At 36.5% G+C, this 26,391-nt stretch overlaps 1 protein-coding gene across 2 annotated transcripts; it reads right to left on the bottom strand.

The window, feature by feature from the left end:
• Window positions 1-687: 687 nt before the first annotated feature.
• Window positions 688-26,391, bottom strand: Cysu (Curly Su). 2 transcript variants are annotated; one of them, XM_071773680.1, is made up of 17 exons: window positions 26,381-26,391; window positions 21,000-21,188; window positions 15,989-16,068; window positions 15,673-15,766; window positions 15,363-15,554; window positions 15,081-15,277; window positions 13,547-13,799; window positions 12,538-12,683; window positions 9,767-10,008; window positions 9,336-9,468; window positions 8,853-8,980; window positions 8,675-8,784; window positions 8,277-8,369; window positions 7,933-8,102; window positions 7,700-7,808; window positions 7,285-7,378; window positions 688-3,694 (listed from the first exon to the last, which is right to left on the bottom strand). In XM_071773680.1, exons 1-17 carry the CDS (start codon window positions 26,389-26,391, stop codon window positions 752-754), a joined length of 5,184 nt encoding a protein of 1,727 aa, XP_071629781.1. In that variant the 3' UTR covers window positions 688-751. The 2 variants fall into 2 exon arrangements, with proteins under 2 accessions (XP_071629781.1, XP_071629782.1); XM_071773681.1 differs by lacking the exons at window positions 688-3,694; window positions 26,381-26,391 and adding an exon at window positions 4,237-5,205 and having other exon boundaries at window positions 21,000-21,181.

Genomic DNA, 26,391 nt, shown 5'->3' with positions numbered 1-26,391 from the left:
TTCAAATCGTGATTATAATATGACATTTTGTGACATGCTGTAGCATTTATTTTATGTAATAGATATTTGCTTTAAGAGAAAATATAATGTTATAAATATGTTTGTAATTTAAACAACATGAGTTAAACAACTCAAAAGTTTTGTTAGAAATTTTATCTTTTTTTAGGAAGCTATATAAACTTTACTGTTGATTATAATATATTTTTATTGTAATTAGTTAAACATAAAAGCAGTTTATTTACTGCAGTATTTTTATTAACAAATGTTTTATTTAAAAATATACTGTGAATAATAAAAGAGACATCATAAAACTTTTTGTTTGTTTGAAGTATTGCATGTACTATAATTATTTTTGTATTTTACTTTGTCTTTTCTGATTAATTTTTAAATTAAAAATTTTTTTATTTTTCATTATTTTTTTAGATATACTTGTTCTATAATACTTATTTTTATATTTTAACTCATTTATTTAACTCAATCATATAAATCAAATAAAATACAAATACAAATTGAAAGCATTGTTATATAATATATTATCTATATTTAATTTCTAAGTGGTAATTTTTCTCTAATAACAAATGTGCATTGCAACAATATATACTATTATAACAATAAAACAAATACTATCATATAACAATTAATCCAATTATAATAACATTATTATAATTAATTATTTATTCTATCTAATTCTGAGCGACAAATATGTAATAACAAGGCTGTAAGTTTAACACATAAACATTTAATTTACGTCTTAAGCTTCTTCTTGCGAGTCTTCTGTCTCTTCTTCGTTGTTCTTATTTTTTTTACGAGGCGATTCGTATTCCAAACTCCAAAAATTATTATATTTAATCGGTACTGCTTCACCTTTCTCAATCATTTTGTTGAGATTATCGTCTAATCTGGAAAAACGATCCGTCTTGTCTAAGATACTCGACAACGTTTTACGAACATCTTCTCTGTTTCTCGATTCTTCTTTTTGTCTATCTTCTTCGGCCGTCGAATTATCTCGCAACTGGCGCAAAACATCCTCCGTAAAATGATGAGACAAGAATTCGTTTTCCGTGTCGACGGTTTCGGACGATTCTTCATCGTTGTTCTTTTCGAAAATATGCTTAAAGAAGTCTTTGTCGTCGTAAGGATAATCTTTATCGATTTCTTCGCTCTCTTTCGTTTCTTCCTTCGCATTAAAATCAGCGTCCTCTTCTCTGTCGTTCGTCTCAGCTCTATCGTCGGAAGCGATTCTATGATTATCGTGGTAATCTTTATTCTTGACGATGTAATCTTGCAATTGTTCTTTTGGATCCGTGGCATACGTCTCGACTTCTTCAGATTCCTTAGTGCGATCGGGATTTTCCTTATGTTCTTTTGAATTCGTATACGTTTCGACCTCTTCGGACTCCTCGGTGCGATCAGGATCTTCTTTATGATTATATTCCGATTCTTTATCATTGCTCTTTCCAAAAATATGCTTAAAGAAATCTTTATCGTCATAAGGATATTGATCTTTATCGATTGTCTCGCTCTCTTTCGCTTCCTTCTTCGCGTAAAAGTCAGTCTCCTCTTTCGTCTTGTTTCTGTTGTCCAAAGCGATTCCGTGATCATCGTGGGAATCTTCGTTCTTCGCGAAATAATTGTGCGATTTTTCTTTTGGATCTGTGGCGTAGGTCTCGGTCTCTTCGGACTCCTCGGGGCGATCGGGATTTTCCTTATGGTCGTATTCCTTGCTAGAGGTAGCTCGTATGCTTTCCAATATAGGGTCGTTCTTAAAGAACTCGCTCCAATTAATTGGTTTTTTATATTCATTTATGTCAAAGTCAACGAAATCCGAATTTTCATTCTCCTCGGACAACGCGGATTCTGCGGAATCTTCTGCGGAACGGTGAATATCGTCGTTCGTAACATTCTTGGTATTATTGCGCAACTTGGTGTCTTCGACATCGTAATTGTCGACGCATTCGGCAGAATCTTTACTTTCTGTGCAACTTGAATGCGAGTTGTTTGCGTTCAATGAGGTGTCCGGCTCGTTACTTTCAGCATGTGCCACTTTAATCTCAGCACTTGGAGACTTTGAAGAGAAATCATCAGCGTCGTGGAGCTGTTTAGGGCTATAATTGTAATCGCTATCGTCGTATTCTTTGTATCTCGCTGCAGTTGCGCTCTGATTACTTTTGTCTAAGTTGTCTTCCTTTTGGTCGGAATAATCTGGTACCTCTACATAGGGTATGTTTGAAGGATCATATTTCGGAGTCGTGCCTGTCGAATAATTTTCTGCGTGTTTCGCTTGATCCTTTTCTTGCGAGTCTTTGTCGACAGCACTCTTGGTCGGCGAGAGTGACGAGATAGCGAAATCTTCTTCAGATGAATACGGCGGTCCTGGCTCGGTGATGACTTCCTGCGATGAATGACGCGTTTCGTTAGCGTTACTATATTCCGTCGAATTATCCGAAGACGAATGGGTGACGTGTTCAACCTTATCGGGGATTTTATTCAAGTCGTCCACTTCGGAAGCGCTATTTACGAGTAAAGGCACGATCGGATCGTTACTTAATTTTGCTATGTTTACAACTGGAATTTTCTTAGGTTGCCATTGAGTTTTATTCGCAACGGCCCAAAAGCCTGATATATAAGGACCAGAATCGGATATTTCTGGTGAATTTATCGTATCCGTGATGGTACCAAGTGACGGTTTTTCGTTCGTTGCTTGCACCTGCTTATCTCCTTCGTAATTGACTGTTTCTTCTTGAACGCATGGAGTTGAAGCTGCGTCACTTTTCGGGATACTCGCGATACTTCGTTTAGAACGAGCCTTTGTATTTCCGTTCTGCACCTTAGTCGCATTAATTATATCCCAGATGCGTTTATAAAAATCTCGTTCCGGTTTAATATTGGGATTTGTCGCTTGTAATTTATCTTCCTGCGACTGCGAGGCTGTAATTCGGTCTTTATCAGTGCAGGTTGAATTATTCTTTTCAGAATTATTCTCTAAGGAATTGTAACCGCTGGTAATATCGGAATGAGGACGGGTACCGTTAATGTATTCCCAAATACGTTTGTAAAATACAGTACTTGGAATCGCTACATTGTTCGCTGTTTTAAGATCAACCGTATTTTTACTTTGCAGTCGTTTTTTCGTTGGAGGAGTCCTCATTTGTCGTTTTCTATGATTGGGTTTTGGATAACGAGATTTTTTACTTGAAACAAAAGTTTTTCCCCGTTGAGCATGCCGCGAATCTTTAGTTACAGTCGAATTATTTCCCGATTTGTAAGACGAACGTTTTGAACGCTTCTTGCCAATTATTTTCTGAATATTTTTTGCTGCTTCCAGCATTTGCACGCTGTTCTGCCGTTTCTGTCGAATGGCCTCGACAACTGTTGTAATCTTGATGATTTCCATATCAGGAGACAAATTCACATTTTTATTTTGATTATTTGTAGGAGAGACTGTCAACGACATAATTTGTTTATTTAGAAATTTTTCTTGTTGCTGAAGTATTTTCTGAGGCATTTTTGATCGTTGCGTGAATTTTTTCCACGTAGCAGGATACGGATATATCCACCAAGGCTTGCTCGGCTTCTTTTTTGAACTGGTTGCTGTAGCTTTTTCCATGGATTTTAATTTACGATTGAATTTATATACCTGCTGTAATGTGGGCTTAATCTCAGATGCAGCTTGCGCCGATTTCATTATGGTATCCTGGAAATGATTGAGTAACAATCAGCGATACTGTATATTGTAACATTAGATTACAAATCAAATTAAAAATCAACATTATTCAAAATAATTTCATTAATGTTACAAAAAGCAAGTATTCTACCAATATAATAATATAATTATTTTACATGCAATAATGATACATTATTATACATTAAATAAGTAGCAAACATATTTTTTATACGTATATCGGATCGCACATTGTCGAAAATGCGTTTAGAAAAATACTTGATAGGTAGATGTACTTACATTAATATTTTGTGAAAGCGGTGAGGAGCAAATGAATATCACGGTTCCGTATCTTGCATGTAATTCTCGCAGCATTAAGCTGTACCCGTGCATTTTATACTACCGTGTAATAAATCGTGCCATCATACATACTATACAATGATCCTAAATTTAATAGATTTAGAAACGTGTGATATTTTTATGAGCTACCAACTCTCTCTACTAACTCACGTGCAATTTCTGCTCGGTAAATTGAGAGTAATACAGAAAAATAAATGAAGGTTTATTAAATGGCATTCTTATGAAATTGACTTTATTTGTTGATTGTAATTATGTACAAAGTACAATACAAATGGTAACTACATCATTACAGTGGCGCAGAAAATATACATTTCGCTCGTAGATTCGAATATAAAAAGCAAGAGATAATTTCTGAGCCACTGCGTGTGAATATTTATATTTACATTTTGCTTATTACAATAATGCTTGAAGCGATAATTAATCATCATACAAAACTGTATATCATACATTTTTTATTAATGTATTTGTTATCTCACTGTAGGATTGTCAGTATACTATTGACAAATAAATAAGATTTTATTCCATTTCAATTAAGCAAACGTACATGTGCTCTCATACTTGGTAACATTGCGTTAACGCGTTTGAAAAGGAAATTGTCATTTTTAAGAAACTTTCAGTACATAAATTATATACGTTAAAGCTACTACTAATAAGTGTCTAAAGCAATAATAGAAAAATAATAACATCAAGTTTGATCATCAATAAGCTCAGTCATTGTTACTGCGATAGATCCAGCAAAACGTTACTTGAATTTTCATACTTCATGAAAGAGTACTCCCTATTGTACTCCATTGTGAACAGTGTAGACAGAGATATCTGAATTATCATTATCAAGTCTAATCATCGAGCATCCAAGAAAGATACTTCATAAGTATGGTACATGTACGCAAATACACCGTTATACATCTCGCTGTACACATGGACGGTCGATCGACTGTATCTCCACGTTTGTGTTGCGCTTCTTTAGATAGTGCAGCCTCAAAGCGCAGCAAATGACGTATATGGCGGCAGATATTTTACGATCAGGCGCATTTGTCCCCCGCGGTGCACTGCGCTTATTTTCTCGTGAAGCCCAGATAGGAAGCAATGCCGTTAATATTCTCAAAGAAGATTCGATAAGCTTGCTGCCTGTCGTAGTGCTCCGGCACCATCGCCGGTTTCACCGGACGCTCCTCCACCCATCGCTATAGTACAATAGGCAATTGTAGGTACTGATGTGTGTGGTGCATGGCAGTCGGCGGGGAAATGTGGAGTTAGAACGGTAATATATACGATTGCGCGTTCGTCAACAAACGCGATCGTCTGATTCTGAAAGCTGTGTATGTCCGAGCACACGATATACATTACCTGTTATTAGTACCAGATACTAGGGGGGGGGGGTGAATGTAGACTAGGAATGCAAGATGATGTAGAAGAGAAAAGCACAACACAAAGGAAACTGAATTCCATATATCGTTTAATTTCATATCAAAGTTGTGCTATATAGCGTAGAAAAAGAATATATTTAAAAGCGCGGATAATATAAAATTGTAGGCAAAATGCTGAACGTTTTCACGCCTACATCGGGGTTTGCATTTCTAGCGAATGATGTCTGAGTATAATCTTGAGTTCATTTTTAATGGGTGGTTTAATGGATGTGGCATGAAAGAACACGCGAAATGTATAAAACAGAACGATAATAAAAAGTTTTATTGTTCGAAGTGTTATATTTAAAAAGATGGCACTTACATAATTTTGTGTATAATAGCGAGCAGTATTCTCTGGACAAGAACATTTATAGAAATTCCAACTTACAAAAATACACCATTCGCAACTGTAATCGAGTACATAGTCAAATGATCGTGCTTCGCATTAAATAGATTAAAAAAATTTTTATGTTCAACAATATATATATTTTTAATGTACTTTGTGAAAGGCACAGAATATGAAGTGGACTATTTTCAATGTGCTTCGATCGAGAAATCAAGGGATATTAACTTCACGAAGAATATGTATTGGGAGGACTAGATATTAAGCTAAGTGTTATAAGTGTCCGCGATGCTGAAGAGATGGCGATAGATGGTTACGTGCAAGGAGTGAATAGACTTGATTGTAATTTGCTATGTACAAAGAGTGTACTGTTACCGAGTGTAGTTTTAATATTGTAAAGTTCTTATAAATTGTGGACGTAATATTATCGAAAATAAAATAATTATAACGGTGGAAGGAAATTACATTAAATGTATTCTAAAAAATATATAAAAAAGAAGTCGCTATATTACTCAAAGTTTGAATAATAAAATACTAAATGCAATATAAATGATATGTAAAACAACATACGAAAAAATTTTACAATAAACATTTAAATACGATACATTTAAATCGAATAAAATTATCTGCGAGTTGAAGTGCAGTTTGCAGACACTTCAGCATATTAATTGCTATACATGTATTTATTAAATAACACTAAAATAAAATAAAATAATAATGTAAAATTCTGAAGCTTATACATGAGAGAAAATCCAATTATATGAAATCTGTGCAATCATACGCGGCATTCAAACTGTAATATTACACAGTCACAAATAACTTTCGTATATATGAGAGAAGATCAAAACTGAAACTTGACGTATAAATAGCATTCTATTATCTATATTTTGAATAGTGAGTCTGTTGTTATGTATGAAATTCTTGTTGCCTTATGAAAGTGTACATGAAAGTTAATGCACGTTGCATTCTTACTATAGGAGAAGCTATATGTACATTCTGTTGATATAAGGATTACTATGTGAAAGCTAAAGGTGTCCTGTAACTTTGCCAAGGGTTCAGGGTCGATGTCGCTTGTGTTATCTTCGATTAATCGAGCTATCAGTATTCTACGATCCAAATTGGAGTTTACTATCGTAATGATTGCAACAACACGTCTATGAGTTATTATCAAAAGTGTCAAATAAATCGGGATCGTAGTTTATGAATCGATATTATGAACAGCTCGAAATGTCGATTCGAGTATGACTGACACTGGCCAACTCTGTCGCACTACGATTTAATCAGTTCGTTCGACTTAAGCATGACTTATCGCGTCTGTTTGCTCTACTTCAACACGTGCGTGCCTACGGGGTGGTCGTGTGTTATAGTGCCTAAGGGTTGGGCTTCTTGGCTCGTGGCTCGGTTGGTTTACGTGGTGGTGTTCGCCTAAGGGCACTCTGTTTATATCTAGATTGGTGAAACAGACTCTCCTTTTATTTCCCCAACTGCCCATACGGGTCTGCTAGATTACTCACGTATTGCGCGGCGTGACTCGTCGCCGGGAATTCGGCCCATTTCGACAAGTCGATGCCGGGTAGAATACCGCTGCGACATGGGACTCGAGGATTTCTGTTATGACAATTGCAGATATATATTATATACATAGACAAAATTAGTTGTTTAATATAATGGATAAAATAAATACGTAATAGATATAGAATATATTAATATATATACTAATAATAAATATTTTTATGGACTCTTTTCTTTACAATTTTTTTACAATAAATGAAGTGTAAAGTTACGATACTGTGGCTATAAATATAATTTTTCTTTGGCTACACTCATAAATTAGAATGTTTATCGTTGATTTTTTGGTTGCATTTTTCAATTTTTTTATATTTTAACCAACAAATTGTTATTTATCATTTATAAATCGTATTCACTTACATTTCGTGATCTGGAAGAACCATCGGATAGATTTGTACCGTATCGATAAGATCGGTATTGTCGCAGATCAATCTGGCGAGTTTCGTTTTCCGAATCTCGTTTAATTGTTCTAGAAAAGTGAAAGTAAAAGCGATTTTAGAAGGTACCGCTTCTCGTTTATACATATCGAATGGTTGTCGCGAGTCCTTGACTCGCGCTGCTCCCACCGGAAAGAGAATTCGAAAGGGTCTTACCGAGAGTGAAGGACGACGGCTGGTTCGGCAGCTCGTACCAGAATCTGTCTCCGCGGCGCGAATGACTGAACTGCGTGGCAATCAGACAGGCGAAGGTTGGCCCGAGCATGCTACCCGGAAGCGGTCTTTCGGATACACCGCCCGACCATAAATCGACGTCCGCGGGATGTCTGAAAAGGAGCGTGGCTAAGATAAAGTCGTTATTTTTGAATACGTTATTTTTTAGCACGATTGGTCCATTGACTGAATAATGAGATACAACTGAATAATGAGAAACTTGACCGATCGGTCTTTCGGTACTCCGAAGGTTCCGCTACTGACTTTCACAGACGTGTAATACTCACTCGAAAATAGTGCTATATCGCCTGACGGTTTCATTTGGCATGGAACCGAACAATTCTTCGAAGGTGTTCGCTTCGGGAAGGCCGCAGTACTTTCTAAAATTATAAAATTACGAAATTATAATTATTTAATAAAATATACATATACTTTATTAAAAGTATATTTTCGCTCATGTATTTTAATTTTCTGATTGCTAGAGAAAATTGGTTGTCTCGATTAAATTCTCCGTTGGTTTTATCATCATTCAATTTTACTTCTATTTGTTCCTCTGTTCCGTTCCATTTATCTAGATTTGCTGTGTACTTGCTATACAGAAGATTATTACGGAACACAGTTATCGCTTTAACTGCAGTTAGTTAAACAAGCTTGTTAGTACAAGCACAGTTTAGCGATAACTCACCTGAATTCCATATAACTTGGAATACCAAACTCGCGGCCGCGTTGCATGTTAAAGGATACCAAATCCATTCCGAATTTTGCTCCCGCTTTTTTGAAGAGATGATTCGTCACCTGTAAAGAACAAACCGTGTAGTACAGCATAGTTGTATATATCCTATTTGTGTTATTTATTGTTTTACTTCTTGCGTTATAGAATCGTCCATAGCCTGAGCGACTTGGTTCATCAAGCCCATGAAATATTCGTCAAAAACACCGGCCCGATATAAATCATAAGGGCGTCTTATCAAATCTGAGAGTCTCTTTGAAGCTATAAAGATAAACAAAAATAATTTGCAATTAGATTTGAAGGGAAAAACAAAAGCTAGGCACTCTAACAAAAAGTTGATTAAAATCATCTCATTATTTATAATATTAAATTTTTTTTATCAAGTTTCGAAACAAATTTCAGAGTCTATTTAAAATAATAAAATTTTGTTATCTATTTAGAATTTAAAATTTATCTATTTTCTCTTAATATGTATATAGGAGCGATTTTAATTTAACCTAAGAAAAAAGATTTCAAAATTATTAGAGAATTTATATTTGAGAAAAACGATATCTTCTGATATGATTTGCTTATGCAATGTAACCTTGTTGTGCAATTATTATATATTGTCGCTTACCAATAAATTTGTGAGCTTTGCTCCATCGTTCTACAGCCGTGGGCAATAGCGAATGACCGAACCTAAAGGCAGCAGCGGCGAAAGCGTCTATTACGCCTGGATTTATGCTTGGATCGTATCCATTCCAGTATTTCTATGGAAAATTGATATTTTAACGTCAACGCGGTTATTAGCGTTTATCAAAGGCTGTCCAACACAGTTAAAAATATACAGAAAATATATATCGTTAAATCTCAGTTATTACGACAACATACGGTTACTAGAAATTTTTTTCTGTGCATTTGAAAAACAAATTACTTGCTTATTAACGATCTCCTTTAAAGTTACCTTTATTTATGTATACAGTGACAAATTATATATGTCTCTACATGTAATTTACGCGTAATATTTATGCATTTTGTTTCATTTTATTTCAGTGTCGTTCAACTCACTTCCTTCTCGAGGAGAAGTCCGAATTTCTCCATGACATCTTTGCCGAGTAATATCGGGAGGAACTCGTTATAAGTGATGTGTTGAATTTCCGCGATGACGATGCGCCTAGCTTCCTGGAAGAGAATCTCATCGTCCCAGTGCGGATTTACGACAGCTAACACTTTGGCAAGCCGGTTATGCTCTCGCGCCAGTAAAGTGTGCATGCAGGTAAGTACCAACTGTTCGTTTACACGAATCTCACCTATAAGTAACAGAGGTGACCGATATAATATCAATTCTGCTTAAGATTCTAAAAGGATAATTAGTTCTCGCGATGGCAAATATCGATATTTTTACAAAAAGAATCCGATAATTTTAAAAATTCCAAGATGGTTAATTAGCTTAGGAGATTTATTAAAGTATTAGACTTTGAGTATAAAGATTCAACACAATATAATTTATTGAATCATGTATTATAAAATTTAAAGACTGCGATGCGTCAATGTAAACTAGACAGAGTTTTTTAATGACTCTTTGTCATCCTCAATTAGTATTTTTTCCATATCACGAATTATTAAATTATTGCATTGTTGCGTTCTTGCATGTATATCATAGATAATATATCATAGATAGTAGTCGTGACAAATCAATCGCTTCGCTATTGCTTGAGAGGAGCGAACTTTCGCAAAGTGGTAAACGTAGCTTTTAAACGCGATACAGAGCGCGGGCTATTAGCTGCACTGTATCCATTTGAATTTGCAATGAGTATACGATACACGAGTTTAGCCTGAGTCGAACGTAGTCGTACTAATGTAACTATTCTAATTTCTGGCGATTTTTCTGCGTTCGATGGTACAAGAACAATAGAGCGGTAAGTCACGCTCGTTATACTGCCTTCTCGCGGCGCCGTTTACTAAGTGCCTATCGCTCTCTCTCCGAAATGGCCGCGATCGACCGCCCCGATCGATTTCGCTTAGCACTCACGTCTCATTCACCCACCCAGGAGTCATTTTCCCACGTCAATTCGTCGATCATCCGCAAAACCTTCCAGCGATATGCACGGTGAATCCAGTCGATGATTTCGTGAGACAAAACAATTCGATCGCGCGGCGATAATTGTGTGCACTTATCGCGCGCACCGATTTCATACATAAATCATCCGAGATACTTGGACCCGGAGCTATGCCGTGCTAAACCATAAATCTCCCACACGTCAATCGTGCGAGCATTCGGCGGCAGCATCACCCATACCCTGTACTTACGTTAATCGCATGTTATGGAAAAATCAATTGCTGCCCGAGATTGGCTATTATTATTTAAGTTTTTTTTTTTAAATTTTGGATGGTATGGTAATCGACTATGCTTGCTTTTGCTATCACCGGTAGGCAGCGATAGGTATTGGTATCGCATGATTATCAGCACGCCAATCGATACGATACGGGTGAGAAAGGGAATGGTTGCGACGCAAGGACGTCGACTTTTATGAAGTCATAGAAATATTTAAAAAAAATCGCACGTGCTGCAATACTTGTTATTTGTCTGGATAAAGGTTTATGCTTAGGTAATCGGCGAAAATTTTTTACCTTTGTTTAAATCCGTATGTCAGCTCATTAAATTAAATTACGTTTATCACGCACACGAGATAGATCAGATAGATAAATATGAAAATTTCTTGATTTTTCCTTTGATATTAATACGACGAGAATGCGACGATACGCTTCGACGGCGCGAAGGTATTATACTCTTTATCATTAAATCATCTGAACTAATTAGAGTTACTCGACATAATAGCTAATAAATTAATAAAATAGTACGCCATGTCTAACGAAAATCATAATTCATGTGTTCTCAGTATGGATTGTCATTATAATGCGAAATGTATTATGCAACGGAACTTAAGAGACTATAACAAATCAAATCAAGGCCAATGCAAGCCTATAAATGCAGATGTTCGTACGATAATGCGATTATATTCTTTATAAACTTCCAGTACTTTCCAATTGAATTCCTTATGTACTTCTAATATTTTGAATATTGGGTTGGGATATATTATAAGAAGAATACTCTTTTTGTATTCAGACTATTTCTAATATTCTAAAAGGATGATTAGTCTCGTAAGTATGACTACGTTCGACTCAGACTAAACTCGTGTATCATATACTCATTGCAAATTCAAATGGATACAGTGCAGCTAATAGCCCGCGCTCTGTATCGCGTTTAAAAGCTACGTTTACCACTTTGCGAAAGTTCGCTCCTCTCAAGCAATAGCGAAGCGATTGATTTGTCACGACTACTATCTATGATATATTATCTATGATATACATGCAAGAACGCAACAATGCAATAATTTAATAATTCGTGATATGGAAAAAATACTGAGATTATAGAATATCATAGGATTTTAAAAGGGATCTTTCAAAAAATCGGCCAAAACTTTTGTCATAGATTCTGACAAGTTTGGAGCGAGCATAACAAGATAAATAATTTTTTATAATAAAATTTTAACAATCAAATCATAAATTACTTTTTGTTAAAATATTAAATATTTTTAAAAATATTAAGTCTCTATATATTAGCATTTATTTCAATTTTTTACATTTTACGTGTTTTGATTGACTAAAATTTTCAAGTATTTTAATATTCTATTATATTAAATAAATCCGCAATTATTTCGAATTAAAGTAATGTTTTTTAAGTCTAACTTTAATATTTAAATTGGTTGAAAGAATATTCATTATTGTTAGGTATAAAATTCTATGCATATCTTTTTCTGCATAAAAATATAAATTACCTGCTTCGAAGCAGTACATTGATCGATTTGGCCGAGTACATCCTTCGTCCGGTATATCCAACTTTAGCGGCAATAGTTCCTTAAGACCATACTCCGCAAAGACTGGATTCATTCGCAGTAATCCGCCATAGCCCGTTCGGAGTTTCCTAAAGAGCGAAATAAAGACATATGTATTCGAATTTTGAGAATACCACGTACAAACGATAATGTCAATGTGAATAGCCCGTCTTAGTCTTTTAGTATTTAAATACTTTATAGCAGTTTTCAGTGCTTCAATTATAATTAAAAAATTATTCGATATACATTTCTATATCACATAACTGTTAGAGACTCTGACTCTTAACATTTCTAAAAATTTCCGGAATTATTTGAGATATTAGGGCAAGCACTTTTTAGAGAAACTAGATAGACAGGTGTATATAATATTTATAGACGTAAAAGACATATATATCGTGCGATGTCACGAAGGCAAAGGATTGAGTAATCGCGGGTCGTAAATCGCATCACGCGAACATGGTAGAAAGTGCGAAGAACACGAAGGCACGTGCCCGTGTGTTGGAAAATGCAGAACAACTCAGTGCTGATTTATTGTCCTCGGTGACGTAACAGAGGCACATATTTGTAGGCGGAACGAAATCCGCTTCGCCAAATGCACGTGCAGGGATCCATAAAAGGCGAAAACCAAAACTTACCCACCCCTAGAGAATAACCGATGACTGTCAATACATTTCCTTATGCTGTATTACTTTACACCGTGATAAAATAAATAAATAGGTACAATAGATTCATTTTTTCCCTTTTAAACGCGTACATCCCGTATAAACGTTCATTCTGTTACTTCTATTATTTTCTCTTTAAACATTTTAATTAAAAATTTGTAATTTTCGGTGAATATGTTTACCTATTGAGACAAAACTGACTTTGAAACTCATTGATAACGCGATAAGTCATTATATAAGTATTTGAGAATAATTATTTCATATTATTCGGAGTTAAAAGCATTGTTTACCTAGCAAAAGTTTCCGTGATGCCGTAAACCGTATTACCATCCAGTACGCCCGTAAGAAGATTGAAAGGCACTCGGGAACCGAGACGGCAATCAGGTCGGACGGCGGGAAAAGCGCGAACGAAGTCCATGCATTGCACGTTGAATAGCCTGTAGAAATAGTCGTCCTCCGGTATGAGGATCTCGTTGCAATAGGGATTCTTCAGGTGTGGCGGCCGGCCACAGCATTCTTCCGGATCGTTTCGGTTCAGAGGGTCTGCAAACACACGATGATAACAGAACAGATACGTAATGATAGCAGAAAGCGATACCGTATTCCTATTATCCTATATCTACCGCACGCGTAATCCATAGTCTGCGTACGGTGGACGTGCCGGGGAATATCAGCATTCGCGATTGAATGGAACATTAAACGAACACGTCGACTGTTTTTCCCCGACTGTCGCAATCTCACTCGTGTTGGACGAGGTACAATCGACGTCGTCGATTAATTATCCTGTCCTACAGGAATACGCGTACGTGTCGGATCGCCCGTTGAGCGTATACAGCCGTATTGCACATTCTAAATTATTCTTTCTTCCGAGAACAATTCGATAATTGACGTGGAGTTATTTTGGAGTGGCGCGATCACAAGTTTGCCAATGGGCTTGTCAATTCTGGTTGACACATCAGTGGCGAGTGATCCCGAGCCGAAGAGCGCCCGCTCGAAAACGTCACGGACGTATATACCACGTGATCAGTTTATCCGGGCAGTGATCGTTCGCGCTTTCTCTCGTATAGTTACCCTCCTTTCGATATATACGGCAAATACGTTCAACGTGGAAGGGCTTAAGAGCGACCTACGATGCGCGTGTATCAAATATCTCGGTACAGTTGCTTCGACGCAACTTGAGCAATCTGTTCGCCGGCGATTGAGAGGCTCGCTTTCTAATTTCTATTCTAGTTGCATGATTGAATCAGCGCGGGCTTTGATCATTACGGCATATGAGCCGTCAGAAAAACTATTTGTAGTTTTTTGATTGTTGCTTTCTCTAAAATGTTTTATATATCGCAGGTAGCTATTATGCTCATATATTGCAGTGATCTTTGTTAATTTAAGAATCATTTCTCTCTATTTATTAACTTAGACAGGATGTGTTTTGTTGAAAGAAAAACAGAAAAATATTTCCCGTAGCAAATTCGTAATTGAAGCCTTTCATATATATAGTTAATCATTCATTTATTTTTTCGGAGAATTATATGTAATCTCGTATTTGTTTTCCTATCGTTGAGTGAGATAAATTAATAATTTTTTATTCAGTTTTTATTAATTTACGCACGTATTTTACGTGTAAAATATCAAACAATTATATAGACGCTTATTTATTTATTAAATAGGCATATATTTGTATCTAGTTAATGAGATCAATTTCGGGAAAATCTGATTATTAATTGAAATAAAGAGATCGTCCTGCGGACGTTAAAAACACTGATAATCGCGGCGGAAGTATCTATTATGAATGTCACGTCGAAAATCACGCTCTAGAATGTAATATACCTAGAGGCGTGGCGGTCAAAGTATAATCGTGGTCCATGAATTGTCCCCACGCGATCACCATAACTGTGCCGGCGTGATCGTGGTAACCTTCGTCCGGGTGCATAGTGCGTGACACGACTCGGGACAGCGGTAGATCATGACCCGTTATGGATATCCTTGGCGCCGACAGGCCGTCCGCGAATTGAGGGCTCATCAATCTGCAAAGAATAAAAAATAAGTACTCGCGTAGCGTATTTCGTACTGAAAAAAGAAATATCCGAGAGGCGGGAAAATCACGGTTACCTTGCGAAAGGCGACAGAGTGGCTCCCCAAGTTGGATTCTGCAAATTCGTGCAGAGGCCATCGTACCGTCGATATTTGCCCGCTCTGCATTGTACGTTGCTGAGAAATGCGGGACAAACCTCGCGGATCAGCGTCTTCGAAGTGTCGATCAACGGCAGACTCCTCTGGATCTCCTCGTAGGTCAGTCCGTATCTGGGCGCCGATGATTAGAAAGTAAAATCGAGGAAACGCGATCGGATCCCAAGGGGGGAAAGTTCGTTCGGGAGAGAAAGAGAAAGATCGCACGCGGGCTTTAACAGGGAGAACTTACGTTTGCGCGAGATTCGTGGTGATGTCGAGAAGCAGCTCGCCGACCGTCGCCAGGTCCTCCGGACGCCACATCTCCGACTTTGGGCTCGCGACATCTACGGACGATTACGTGTGAGCGACGGAACGCCGCGAGAAAGCCGCGTGACAAAATAAATAGCGAATACGTGCGTACGTACGACGAATCGTCCGTTATGGGTTTTATATGACTGTCGTTACGCATTTCGCGAACGACACTCGGCATCGTATTGATCATTGTCGACGATAAATTATATGGACATCGCGCAATTAATTGCCGTAATGAAATTTAATATACTCACTAATGCGCTTCCTCGCCTCGACGTAAGCATGATTTACGGCGTCGTACGTGATGCAGGTTTCGGTCCCACCTGCGGTAGGGCTACGGATAACGAAAAAATGAGGATGAAAGTTGACATATGCTCGATCTTCGAGTGCGGATATTATTTACAGTCCCTCCCCCCCCCTCTCCCTCTGTACCCCATCGTCTTAATTACCCAACGTTGCAGCCTACTTTCATGAGAAGCCGACTCGAGAGAGCCGTGCGTGAGACGTGAATTCGCTTGTGCAGATCACGCGTACGTATCAAGGTAATCCGAAACTATATCCTAGACGTGCTCTCCTATAATGAATGCGAGAGAATTGACTTTCATATCCTGTTTCCGCCGTGAAATACACTGGCATTGACGCGCTGCCCGTGGCTGCGTCGAAGGTTGAGCCAGCAATTCTGCGCGTTTCTCTACGTCGACATTGCACTCTTGTCTACACAGCTTCCGCTTTTAATTCTTTCGTCTTTATTTCGACCGTGTCAATCGCCTAATATATTCAGATTAAAACCATCACCTATTTCTTTACGTATTTTTTCATCAATTTTTGCTTATTCGCTTATTCTTTAAAGTTAACATAAACCTTATCTTGGAATTTTACATATCTTGATGAGACATTAAATATAAATTTTGAAATTAAGCTTGCATTAAACGATCGCAAGATAAATATGTTGCTTTGATATTTTAAGAATATTATATTTTTTTATTTATTATCTATACGTACATTGTGAACTCGGTATTTTCGAAATCGATGTATAATTAACGTTTACATTAACGTTCACCGAACATAATATTTAGCATAACAGGATCTCAACTCATTTAATCTTAAGACACTGACTCGTGAAACCGCTCGAGTTTACTGGAGTAGCTGTCTATCTAAAAATCTGATCCGAGCAGTACGAATCACTAATTGTCAAGTACTTGAGGCGCAAAATCGGGAAGGCGCAAGAGAGGCAGCTTCTCGCGTCTAATTGCAGTCGAACGTTCGTGCCGCAACCGCGACGTAATAATAACGAGAGCATTCTATAATGGTGTCGTGCATCGACGCACTTACCATAACTGGTCGGAGCGACGGCTACACAGCCCCGTTCCCCGTCGCCCGGTGATAAATGTGGATTGCGCCAGCCCGAGAGCCTTTTTTTCTGATACACATAAATTACATTTCAGCTCACGGCATTCGTACTTTAATATGCCACATTTAATAATCACGCGGTCGCGGCACGCCAAGTATCCACCAGTGTTCGAAAATAGCTTGCCCCATTATACCGCTACGATCATTTCGTGCTTCGTATGCCGTCTCTGTTTCGACGGATATCGATCGGCGAGGCATTATTTTCGCACATTGTATCCGTTCCTGTTTTCTCACTTCGCGAGTGATCCTTTCGAAACATTGTCAATAATCACTTTCGCAGCCGACAGCACGCGCTATTTCGACCTCCAGATCGGCCGTGTCGTTTCGCGGTGTAATTGCGTACTCGACGTCTCGTTATGTCGTGTCCCCGGGCACCTGCTTGACATTCCACGAGTGTCTCCACCTTAAAGTAGTAGCTGCGTGACATCGCTAACCGGGCGGCGTTACGACGCCACGCCGGCTACCTAAACGGTCGGTGCGGATCACGCGACTTGCCTGACTATGTTTACTCTCGATTACTGGATAACTGTCTGGCTATTAAGCTCGCTAAATATAGACAAATATTTGTTTCAAAACTCAGAATTGAATTCTAATGTATATATAATTTTATGTGCCATGCAATATAGAAAACATTTAAAAGATCAGAAAATGTCGAAATACATATGTCAAATTATTAATAGAATTTTATTCTGAAATTCGAAGAAAATAAATTGTGTAAAATGAGCTTTAAATCGTGATAAATTACGTGACTGCTACTACGAGTTGTATGAGGTTTTCATTAAATTTATTATATACGATAAATTAAAATTGAGTTATTTTTTTTCTATTAAAATCATATAGCACATTACTTTAAGTATTTTGACTGATTAAAATTAGAATTAATTGTTCAAAGAAACAAATAATAATGACAATTTTATTTAATTGGTTTCAATTCTTTCGTTAACAATTTAAAAAACAATAGCTTTAATAAGAAGCGTTTAGCACTTTTAAGATAAACTGCACTTATGCGAACTACGTAAATACAAAGATGCGGGAGATTTACATTTGTTACACATGAAATTATTAATGTCAATTTTGCCACAAGTGATCAGTTGTTTAAAGAAAACAATATTTAAGAGAACAATAAATATTTAAAAGTTTTTTAAAGTTCTTTTAAGCTACAAGAAATTACCAAAGAGACTTACAAAGAATTATATTCTTAATAACGCTATTATGAGGAGGATTAAGTTTTTAACGACGCAATTATGACGAGATAACGCGATACGTGTCGTTGTATTGTTGAAGCAATCGTGGTTGTCGATAATCCGCGTGGAATTAAGGACGGCGATAATATATACTCGGCGTAATTCCAATTAGTTTCTCTCCTAGCGCTCAAGCGAGGCCGTTTCGGCTACCATAATCTTCGGCAATCCAAGCATTTAAAGCGATTTTATCGCAACGCGGTCGCCTTGTATTTCATTAGCGGCGCGCCTCAAAAGGCTCAATTAGCAGCGGTAAGATTCCCGTGCATACTAGCTTAGTCCGTGCTGCAGTTTGTGATCTGGAATACATATACTGACACATTTCAGACAGATCTCGTAACTCTTTTTCAAAAATCGCAATCACTTACGATTAATTACCAGCGGTAAGAGACCAGGGGGCTGATTCTGTAATTCTTAATGACAGTTTCTTTATCGTTGTATTTGTGTTGCGCAGATATTATATATGGTAAAAAAGCTGCGCAACGTTAAGAGTTACAGAATAGGGCCGCAGTGGCGCGATTCTGTAAGGCCTTCACACATGAATCGACGGAAAACGTAAGACGTAAATCGTAAGGAAATCCACCAATCAGAGTCGACTATTCCCCTCTTTAAGAGGGAAGAAGAGGGGAATAGTCGACTCTGATTAGTGGATTTCCTTACGATTTACGTCTTACGTCTTCCGTCGATTCGTGTGTCCGGGGCTTTAACTCGTTATGCAGTATCGTTATCGTTATGTTGTCGTTGCGCAGCTTTTTTACCATATAGTATATACCTGCGCGGCCCAGCAGCGGTATGTTCTTTTGTCGTACATTAACGAGAGTGTGCAATGAGACAAGTTAACTCGACCTCAGTTTCGGCCCCCAAATGCCATTCAAAAACTCCTCCTTTCTTCAATTTCCTATCCTATAAACAATTTGCAACCGCAACCGCCTTCGTAATCGCGTTTCTCCAACATCTCGGCCGCTCAGCTGAATTCGATTCTTAAGGACACTTTACGAAGGCACTCGAACGATAAACGCCACCATCTCGTCGGTTGCTTGACGTGAAGAACGGCAGTTAATCACGGGTTTCAGCAGCACGGTTACGCGCCTGAACGCGGGGATTATTACCGCGGCTCTCCGTACGGTAAATACGATTCTCTACACGAGGCGATGAATGAAACAGCAATGCGATACGTAACGGTCACTCTTGTTGCATGACGCGTTTACGGCTCAATACCGTAAATGCCGATACCGGCCGGCAATAGTCGCTTTTAAAAGCTCGATAGAAAACGTTCGAATTTTACGATCGTCGATAAAGCAATATAATCTATGTAGAATTATCTTACGTAGACATGCGGAACAGTCCACGTCGAATACATTCTTCGTAATAGAATGTACGCGCGGTCACACAGTGGAACCGGTAAGGTCGCATTAAAGTCCGCTGATCCTGCGGGAACAGGATGATAGTGAAAGTCCTGGCCGCTCGGCCAAAGTTCCCGCTTTCTCTAATCCTTTAGAATGCCGAGGACTCACTTTGTTATGTAAACGTATTGCACTTCCATACAGTTTTCAAATGCGATTTATAATCGTGCATTTCCTAGACATTACAATTTGTTCTATACAATAGACGTCCTATCTGATAAAACATAATTTTTATCTGCTTTTATATACTCTCATAATCGGCAGCGTGATAAAAGACAGCATTTTGCTTGAGCGATAATTGGTGACCAATAGTCGCGGATAATCTTGGGTAATAATGAAGCTTATACTGATAGAAAATTTATGATTGTAAATACTCGCTACAGATGACTTGATACAACTATCTTCAATCACATTTCTTGTTAACGACAAACATTAAATGCCCTAAAGAAAACAGGAGATTTTTAAAGGATTAGCATAAGTTCAGTATAATTTTGATGAAAATTAATTTTTGAGTATTAAGTTTTGAGTAATTGCATAAAAGTAATTTTTTTCGCTGAGATAACATTATTTGAAATAATTTAAGTAATCGTAATTTTATAGAATAATCTATGATAATAATTTTCAATTATTTACACAGTGTGTTTAAAGTTAAAAGAAAATGTTAAAGAAACTTGATATATTATCGAAATTTATAATACTCCCATCTTCTATCTATATTGCAGATAGTATAAGAACTTTGAAATCCAAAAAGTGCACAAAATCTAACAACGTAGATCTATTACGAGTACAATTAATGTGTGCAAGAATATTTTCTTTTTGTATTCATGCTCAACCCCGATAAAAAATTCATAATTACATTACTAATTTTGTTAATTATATAAAATATTATGTCGTATTTCTCGTATTATCTGATTATTTTTGAATAAACTTACAAATTAATTAAAATAATTAATTAAGAAACCCAAATTAATTGTTTGCGTGAGAAGCAAAACTAATATCTCTATAAGATATTCTGTCGATGTGGCTATTAACATAAAAATTAGTCTACCTGATGGGATGAGAAAATTCACAGGCAATGATTTTACTTGCGCAAGTTTGTATCAGTCATTTGGAAGGAACAACTTCAGTTCTTGGGTTCGCGTTGGCTTTCGCTAAATTAAGATCGCTATCGTCGCGCGGACTCGTATTTCGGTCTTAATGTAGGCACTTACAACGATCCGCGAAGTAAATTATAGGTGTAGTCGTAAACGCTGGTTCTTCCACGGGCGTCCAGGATCAAGGCGCACTCCTCTCCGTTTGCATAAGAGTCGAGAGGCTGATACTGTAGCCCGTTACAGTGCGCCGTTACCAACAGCAGCAGCAATCCGATTATCGCGGATCGCGTCCGCATTATCGCGAATCTGCAACATTCCAGCACAAACGATTATTTCTCTCAAAGAGTATCATGACGCATGTGAATAAAAGGCTGCTCGGCTGCTTGCCTTAAATCACGGTCGCGCAAGATTTGCATGGATTATTACAAATATCTGATTGATTGGAGATTATTCCTGAACGAAAAAATTATATTAAGTAACAAAAAATACTTTTTAATTAATCCAAAATGTTCCCTTTTCCATTCCGCATAACGCTTTACCATAAAAGTTTTATGATAATGAATATGAGCAACTAACGTAAGTAAAGTTAGCAAACGAAGTCGTATATTATATATCATTAAATTCAAAACGTTAATTGAATCGATTAATCACGTCTTTAGCTCCGACAGTTTCCGCATATCTCCTGCAGAGTAAATGTTCATGTTATATACGCGGAATCTATTACATAGTATATATATATATATATACACGCAGTTACGTATTTTTCATATATATTTTTAAAAAATAAAAAAAGGTAATACTGGATAATGAAAGCTTATATTATACTTCTTATTGTTAGACAAATCAGAAATATGGATAAAAACGAATACTAGTAAAAATATTTTCGATATAAGATATTATCTTTGCCATTCTTGCCAATATATATAATCACATTTTTAAATTTTGTGCTTATATAATAATAATAATAATCTGAATATCAGTATTATACCGAGCCAGTAATTAGGGCATTCGCTTCGATATCCACTGGAAGGATTATTGGATACCAGATTAACGCAACTATTTGGGTTTAGCCGACTGGATTGCCTTGTAAGCCAGGATGGAATTGATAAAGAGAATATGATATTGTAAAATATATCTAACACAATGGGGTATGTTTTCAACACGTAGCAGCTGTATAATACGTTATGCGCTATTAAAAATATTGTTTTAACTTTCCATTCTATGAAAACATTTTAACTACTTGTATAGAAATATATTCTAAAATTTGATACAAATGTATTACTAAATATATAAATGTATGTATTTTAATACAAATTTAAACATAATAACGTAACAAAATAATAAAATCGGACGTGAACTTTTTAGTGGCTCTTTGTCAGACATAGGGACAATGTATTAAAAAGATTTCTACAATTGTCAACTCAGTGAAAGTTATAAATAACAACAGTGCAAAATTGCATCTTTTTTTTCGGTAAAATTATTCTGTGAACATTTTTTTGCTTAATAGCTTGATCATATCTGTTGCACCGTGTGCGTTTAAAGCATAATGCATTCAGTGCATTCTCGAGCTGAGCGGAGAAACCGAGATATACAAAAGTCGGAGTTCTTCCGTAATCGCTGTCCATTCTTTTAGCATAAGAGACGTGTCGCGAACGCCTCCAGTCCATCCGTGGAAAGCCAGTCTTACATTTTGTATTCTCACGCTTCGCGACACATTTGCATATGTAAACGTGCAATTGACATACATGCAAAATTGTGCGGTAACGAATACATTTTGTGCGTGCCGTATTCTTATACTGGCGGATATATATGACGGATCTTTATACTTTTGAATTTCATAAGGAGGGAAATTTTTTCCCCCGCTAATTTCATTGTTCAATGAGTTTCTTATAATACACATTTTAAATTCAAACTTTAAATGTTACTTGTTGATTATCTCCGTTTGCTTTCCCCTAAGACCCGGTTTCACCAACGTCGCATAACATTTAACCGTAGCTTTGTCTCTAAGGGGACAGTTGGAAAGAGACGAAGAGTGAGTTAAGCTACGGTTAAATGTTATGCGACGTTGATGCTACCGAGCCTAAGACGTATTATCTACGGAAATTATATTTTAACGTAATAACGAAATTACATTAAAAGGAACGAATGTATGGAATAGGCATAGTTGGCATAGGGCTTCCACCACCTTGAACTCTTTAGCAAAACATCTATTTCAAGATTAATTATTGCCGTACATCCATGCTTCATTCACTAACGCTTGTCATGAAATTACATTAATTTGCGGTACAAATTGCCACGTTGGAAATGGCTGACAGGTATTCGCACTCGCCTTGTGTTATAGTTTGCCGACGATGAAAGTACCTCTCGTTCCACATAATGATTAGATAAGACTCGATCGATTTAAAGCTATTTGGATTCTCTTCTGTTTCCTTAGTTTTCTGATCATTTCGAGCATCTCGCATGCGGCTCACGGATGCAACGCAACCTGATAAACCGGTCCTCGCATATTCGGTAACCTTAGACGATAACGATTAATCAATCGCCTTTAATGGAAATTACTTGCACTTTGGTGACTTGTAATTGACTGATAATTTGTCGACATACGTTCTTTATTTAATGTAGCTTGCATTTATAGTAGAAATCATTTTGCATGTTTGCTATAATTTATAATGCTTTATAATTTATATGAATGAAGATAGTTCCTGTGTTTATCTGTCTATTTGCTATCACAATGTTTTAAAACATAATATATATATTATTCCAATTTCTATTTTAATTGAATATAGAGTTAATATTTAATTCTAAAGTCTTAATTTATGCATAATATACATATTTGTTATTCTGAGTTATCTTCTATAAAAAAGAAGAGAAAAAATGCATGAGTGCTTTACGTAGCCACGTTTATATTTTATAAAAAGATATATTTAATGCAAATTAACGATTTACTCTTTTCACGGTATTAAATAAATATTTTGTGAAATCAGAAGAAATTGGAGAAATTTGTTTTTCGTGATCATTGGATGGATCATGGTTCATTAACTAAGTAGCATGTCAATTTATTGTTGATTGTCTTCTTGCGGAAACGTCAATCTTACCCGGATGAATTACATGACATCAGATTGATATTCCGCGTCCGTAATCGCGTGAAATTCAATCGGAGAGCGTGCGAAACAGTGGTCAGGAAGCGTACGAAAAGTGAAAATTCGTTAAAAAATCAGCCACAAAATACCGCAAGAGAATTGTTCCCTGTTGTTGCATAATATTTTTTACGCGTTGATGGAATAGAGGTGTTCATCTATATAAAGATGTTACATCTACATCATATATATGTTTAAAAAATGAACTATATGCAACACATTTTATTACGTTTTATTACATTGCATGTAGCATTTACATTGCAAATGACTTTTATTTTATCAAGCAAAGACATATTAATGATTTCTTTTATGACAAACGGATTGCAATTAAATTTAACCTATATATGTCTTACATGGACCTGAGAAAATTATATACATCACGACTGTTGAATTTAATATACTTTTAAATCAGTTTATAAATATTATGAAGCCATGGCATTATTACTTCTATTCTATATATAGCAATATTGAGTTTCCAATCGTTAGTTGGAATATAAGACTGTAATTATCTGAGTATATATTTTTAAATAAAAATGTAACATATTACAAAAGAATTTAAATTAAATTATTGTAGAAATGATTGAATATTTATTCTTGCATAGAATATTTGCTTGATTGAATATTTATAAATTGCATAAGATATGAATTTTGTATGTTCATGATACAATGCAAGAATGAATATGAAATTTCTGATGATGATAAGCAATAGCGTGTTGATTACTAAAGAATCCAAGTTAACAAAGTGGGAATTATCCCAAACAGCGTATCGGAAGATTATAATGAAAGCTTTTATTATGCGCAAATCGACTATCATCGTTGCGCCGACTACATCATCGTGCCGCGGCTTGTATCACGGTTAGATACAATAATTGCCATTAAGTAGGCGGACAGTGATCGACCGTTTCTCAAGAGTTTGCAAATCCTTACATACGTATAAACGCGTATCTTATTTGACAATTAAAAACTCGAATGATTTACTAGCTCGGTGAAAGGATTCGAAAGTGGGTAAAAGTAACGCGATGCTTGCAGAAGGACGAGTCTAGATTACGGGGGGCATTTGTCTGCAGATCTTTATATTTCGTCGCGCGCTAAGCTCCATCTGATCGCGCATTTGTCATCTCGCGTGACAACGCGTTTTCTTTAAAGAATAAGTCGTGTAAAATCATGACTGAAACAAAATCTCCCGGATTAATCGAAATGGATCGAAATAAAGCACCGATTGCTTTCTCGGTGCGTCTTGCGCGGGATTCTCCTTTCACCTTTCGCAGCACTTGCACCCGGCACTGTGCCCGCGCGATGATGATATAGACACGAAAAGAGTCACGTGCATTTCCTACAAGACATCGCCCCCATTTGTACGCTCCGGTTCTCATAATTACTCGCAACTATTTTTCCGAGCTATTCGTCTTTCTCAAGAAGCCTCAAACTTTTCTTTCTCACGTTCAAGAAGTTCGCGAGAGATTGGGAAATCTGATAAGCAACGATAGCAATGATCTATCAATTTATGCAAGCGCCGCGAACGTTTTAATTTTGGTAAGAGTAAAGATACAATCTTGAGATAATTAAAAAATTGATTATATATACACATATAAAAATATGTGAGACATTTAATATTCTTTTAACTTGATCTCTATCTAAAATAGAGTTGAAGAAAAGCTAATTTTTATTAGGATTAAAAGTATGTATATTTTATCATTGTCTAACAGTATCAGTATGTAAATACAAAAGAAAAAATTGAGAAAAATTAGTCACGCTTAACTTCGATAGTGTAACTTTCATGACATGTATCCTTGACCCACTTGTTTCAAAAACAGAAAAGTAAAACACATGTGATTATCATACACATGTGAAATTATATGTAGATATACACGTGAAAGGTAATTTATAATTTTCCTTTAATACAGGAAACTAATATATTATGTGTTACGTCTTATATGAAGTAACAGTATATTGTGTACCCCTCCCCCCCGTTTTGTCATTTATGACAAAACGTAGATAGTAAAACTTTAAAAAGTAAATTGATCTTTCCCCTCTGCTTTCTCGCAATACGAGATCCGCTATCTGTGCCTACAATTTTTAACACAAGTCAATTTTTATTAACAATATCAAATGTGTGCTGAAATATTCGACAAATGGATGGTCTTTTCAGATTCTAATTAATTTTAATTATAACTTGCTATTACTATATAAGAACCGATAAATTATCATCTGCAATCTTTTTCCTGTTGCGAAATCACGAAAAATGTTAATAAAAGTCTTTTCTGTCCTATCTTGACAACAACCTCTTGGCGCGCGTGATACGCGTCGATCGCTTAGAATTCCTCCGCAAAATTCCTCGATTCGTAATTCCATCACACTCACCCGTTGTGCAT

The sequence above is a fragment of the Temnothorax longispinosus genome, chromosome 3 (genome assembly GCF_030848805.1).
Source record: "Temnothorax longispinosus isolate EJ_2023e chromosome 3, Tlon_JGU_v1, whole genome shotgun sequence".
In the NCBI taxonomy this organism is placed as follows: domain Eukaryota; kingdom Metazoa; phylum Arthropoda; class Insecta; order Hymenoptera; family Formicidae; genus Temnothorax; species Temnothorax longispinosus.
Note: the sequence above shows the minus strand (reverse complement) of the source record. Positions and strands in the feature narration are given on the sequence as shown.

Bases quoted from the DNA above. Each gene is read 5' to 3' on its own strand.
- Cysu (XM_071773680.1), bottom strand. The intron at 8,370-8,674 runs GTGAGTTATCGC...TTATAATTTTAG, and splicing joins CCAAGTTATATGGAATTCAG to AAAGTACTGCGGCCTTCCCG. The intron at 3,695-7,284 runs GTGAGTAATCTA...AATCATTTCCAG, and splicing joins CGAGTCACGCCGCGCAATAC to GATACCATAATGAAATCGGC.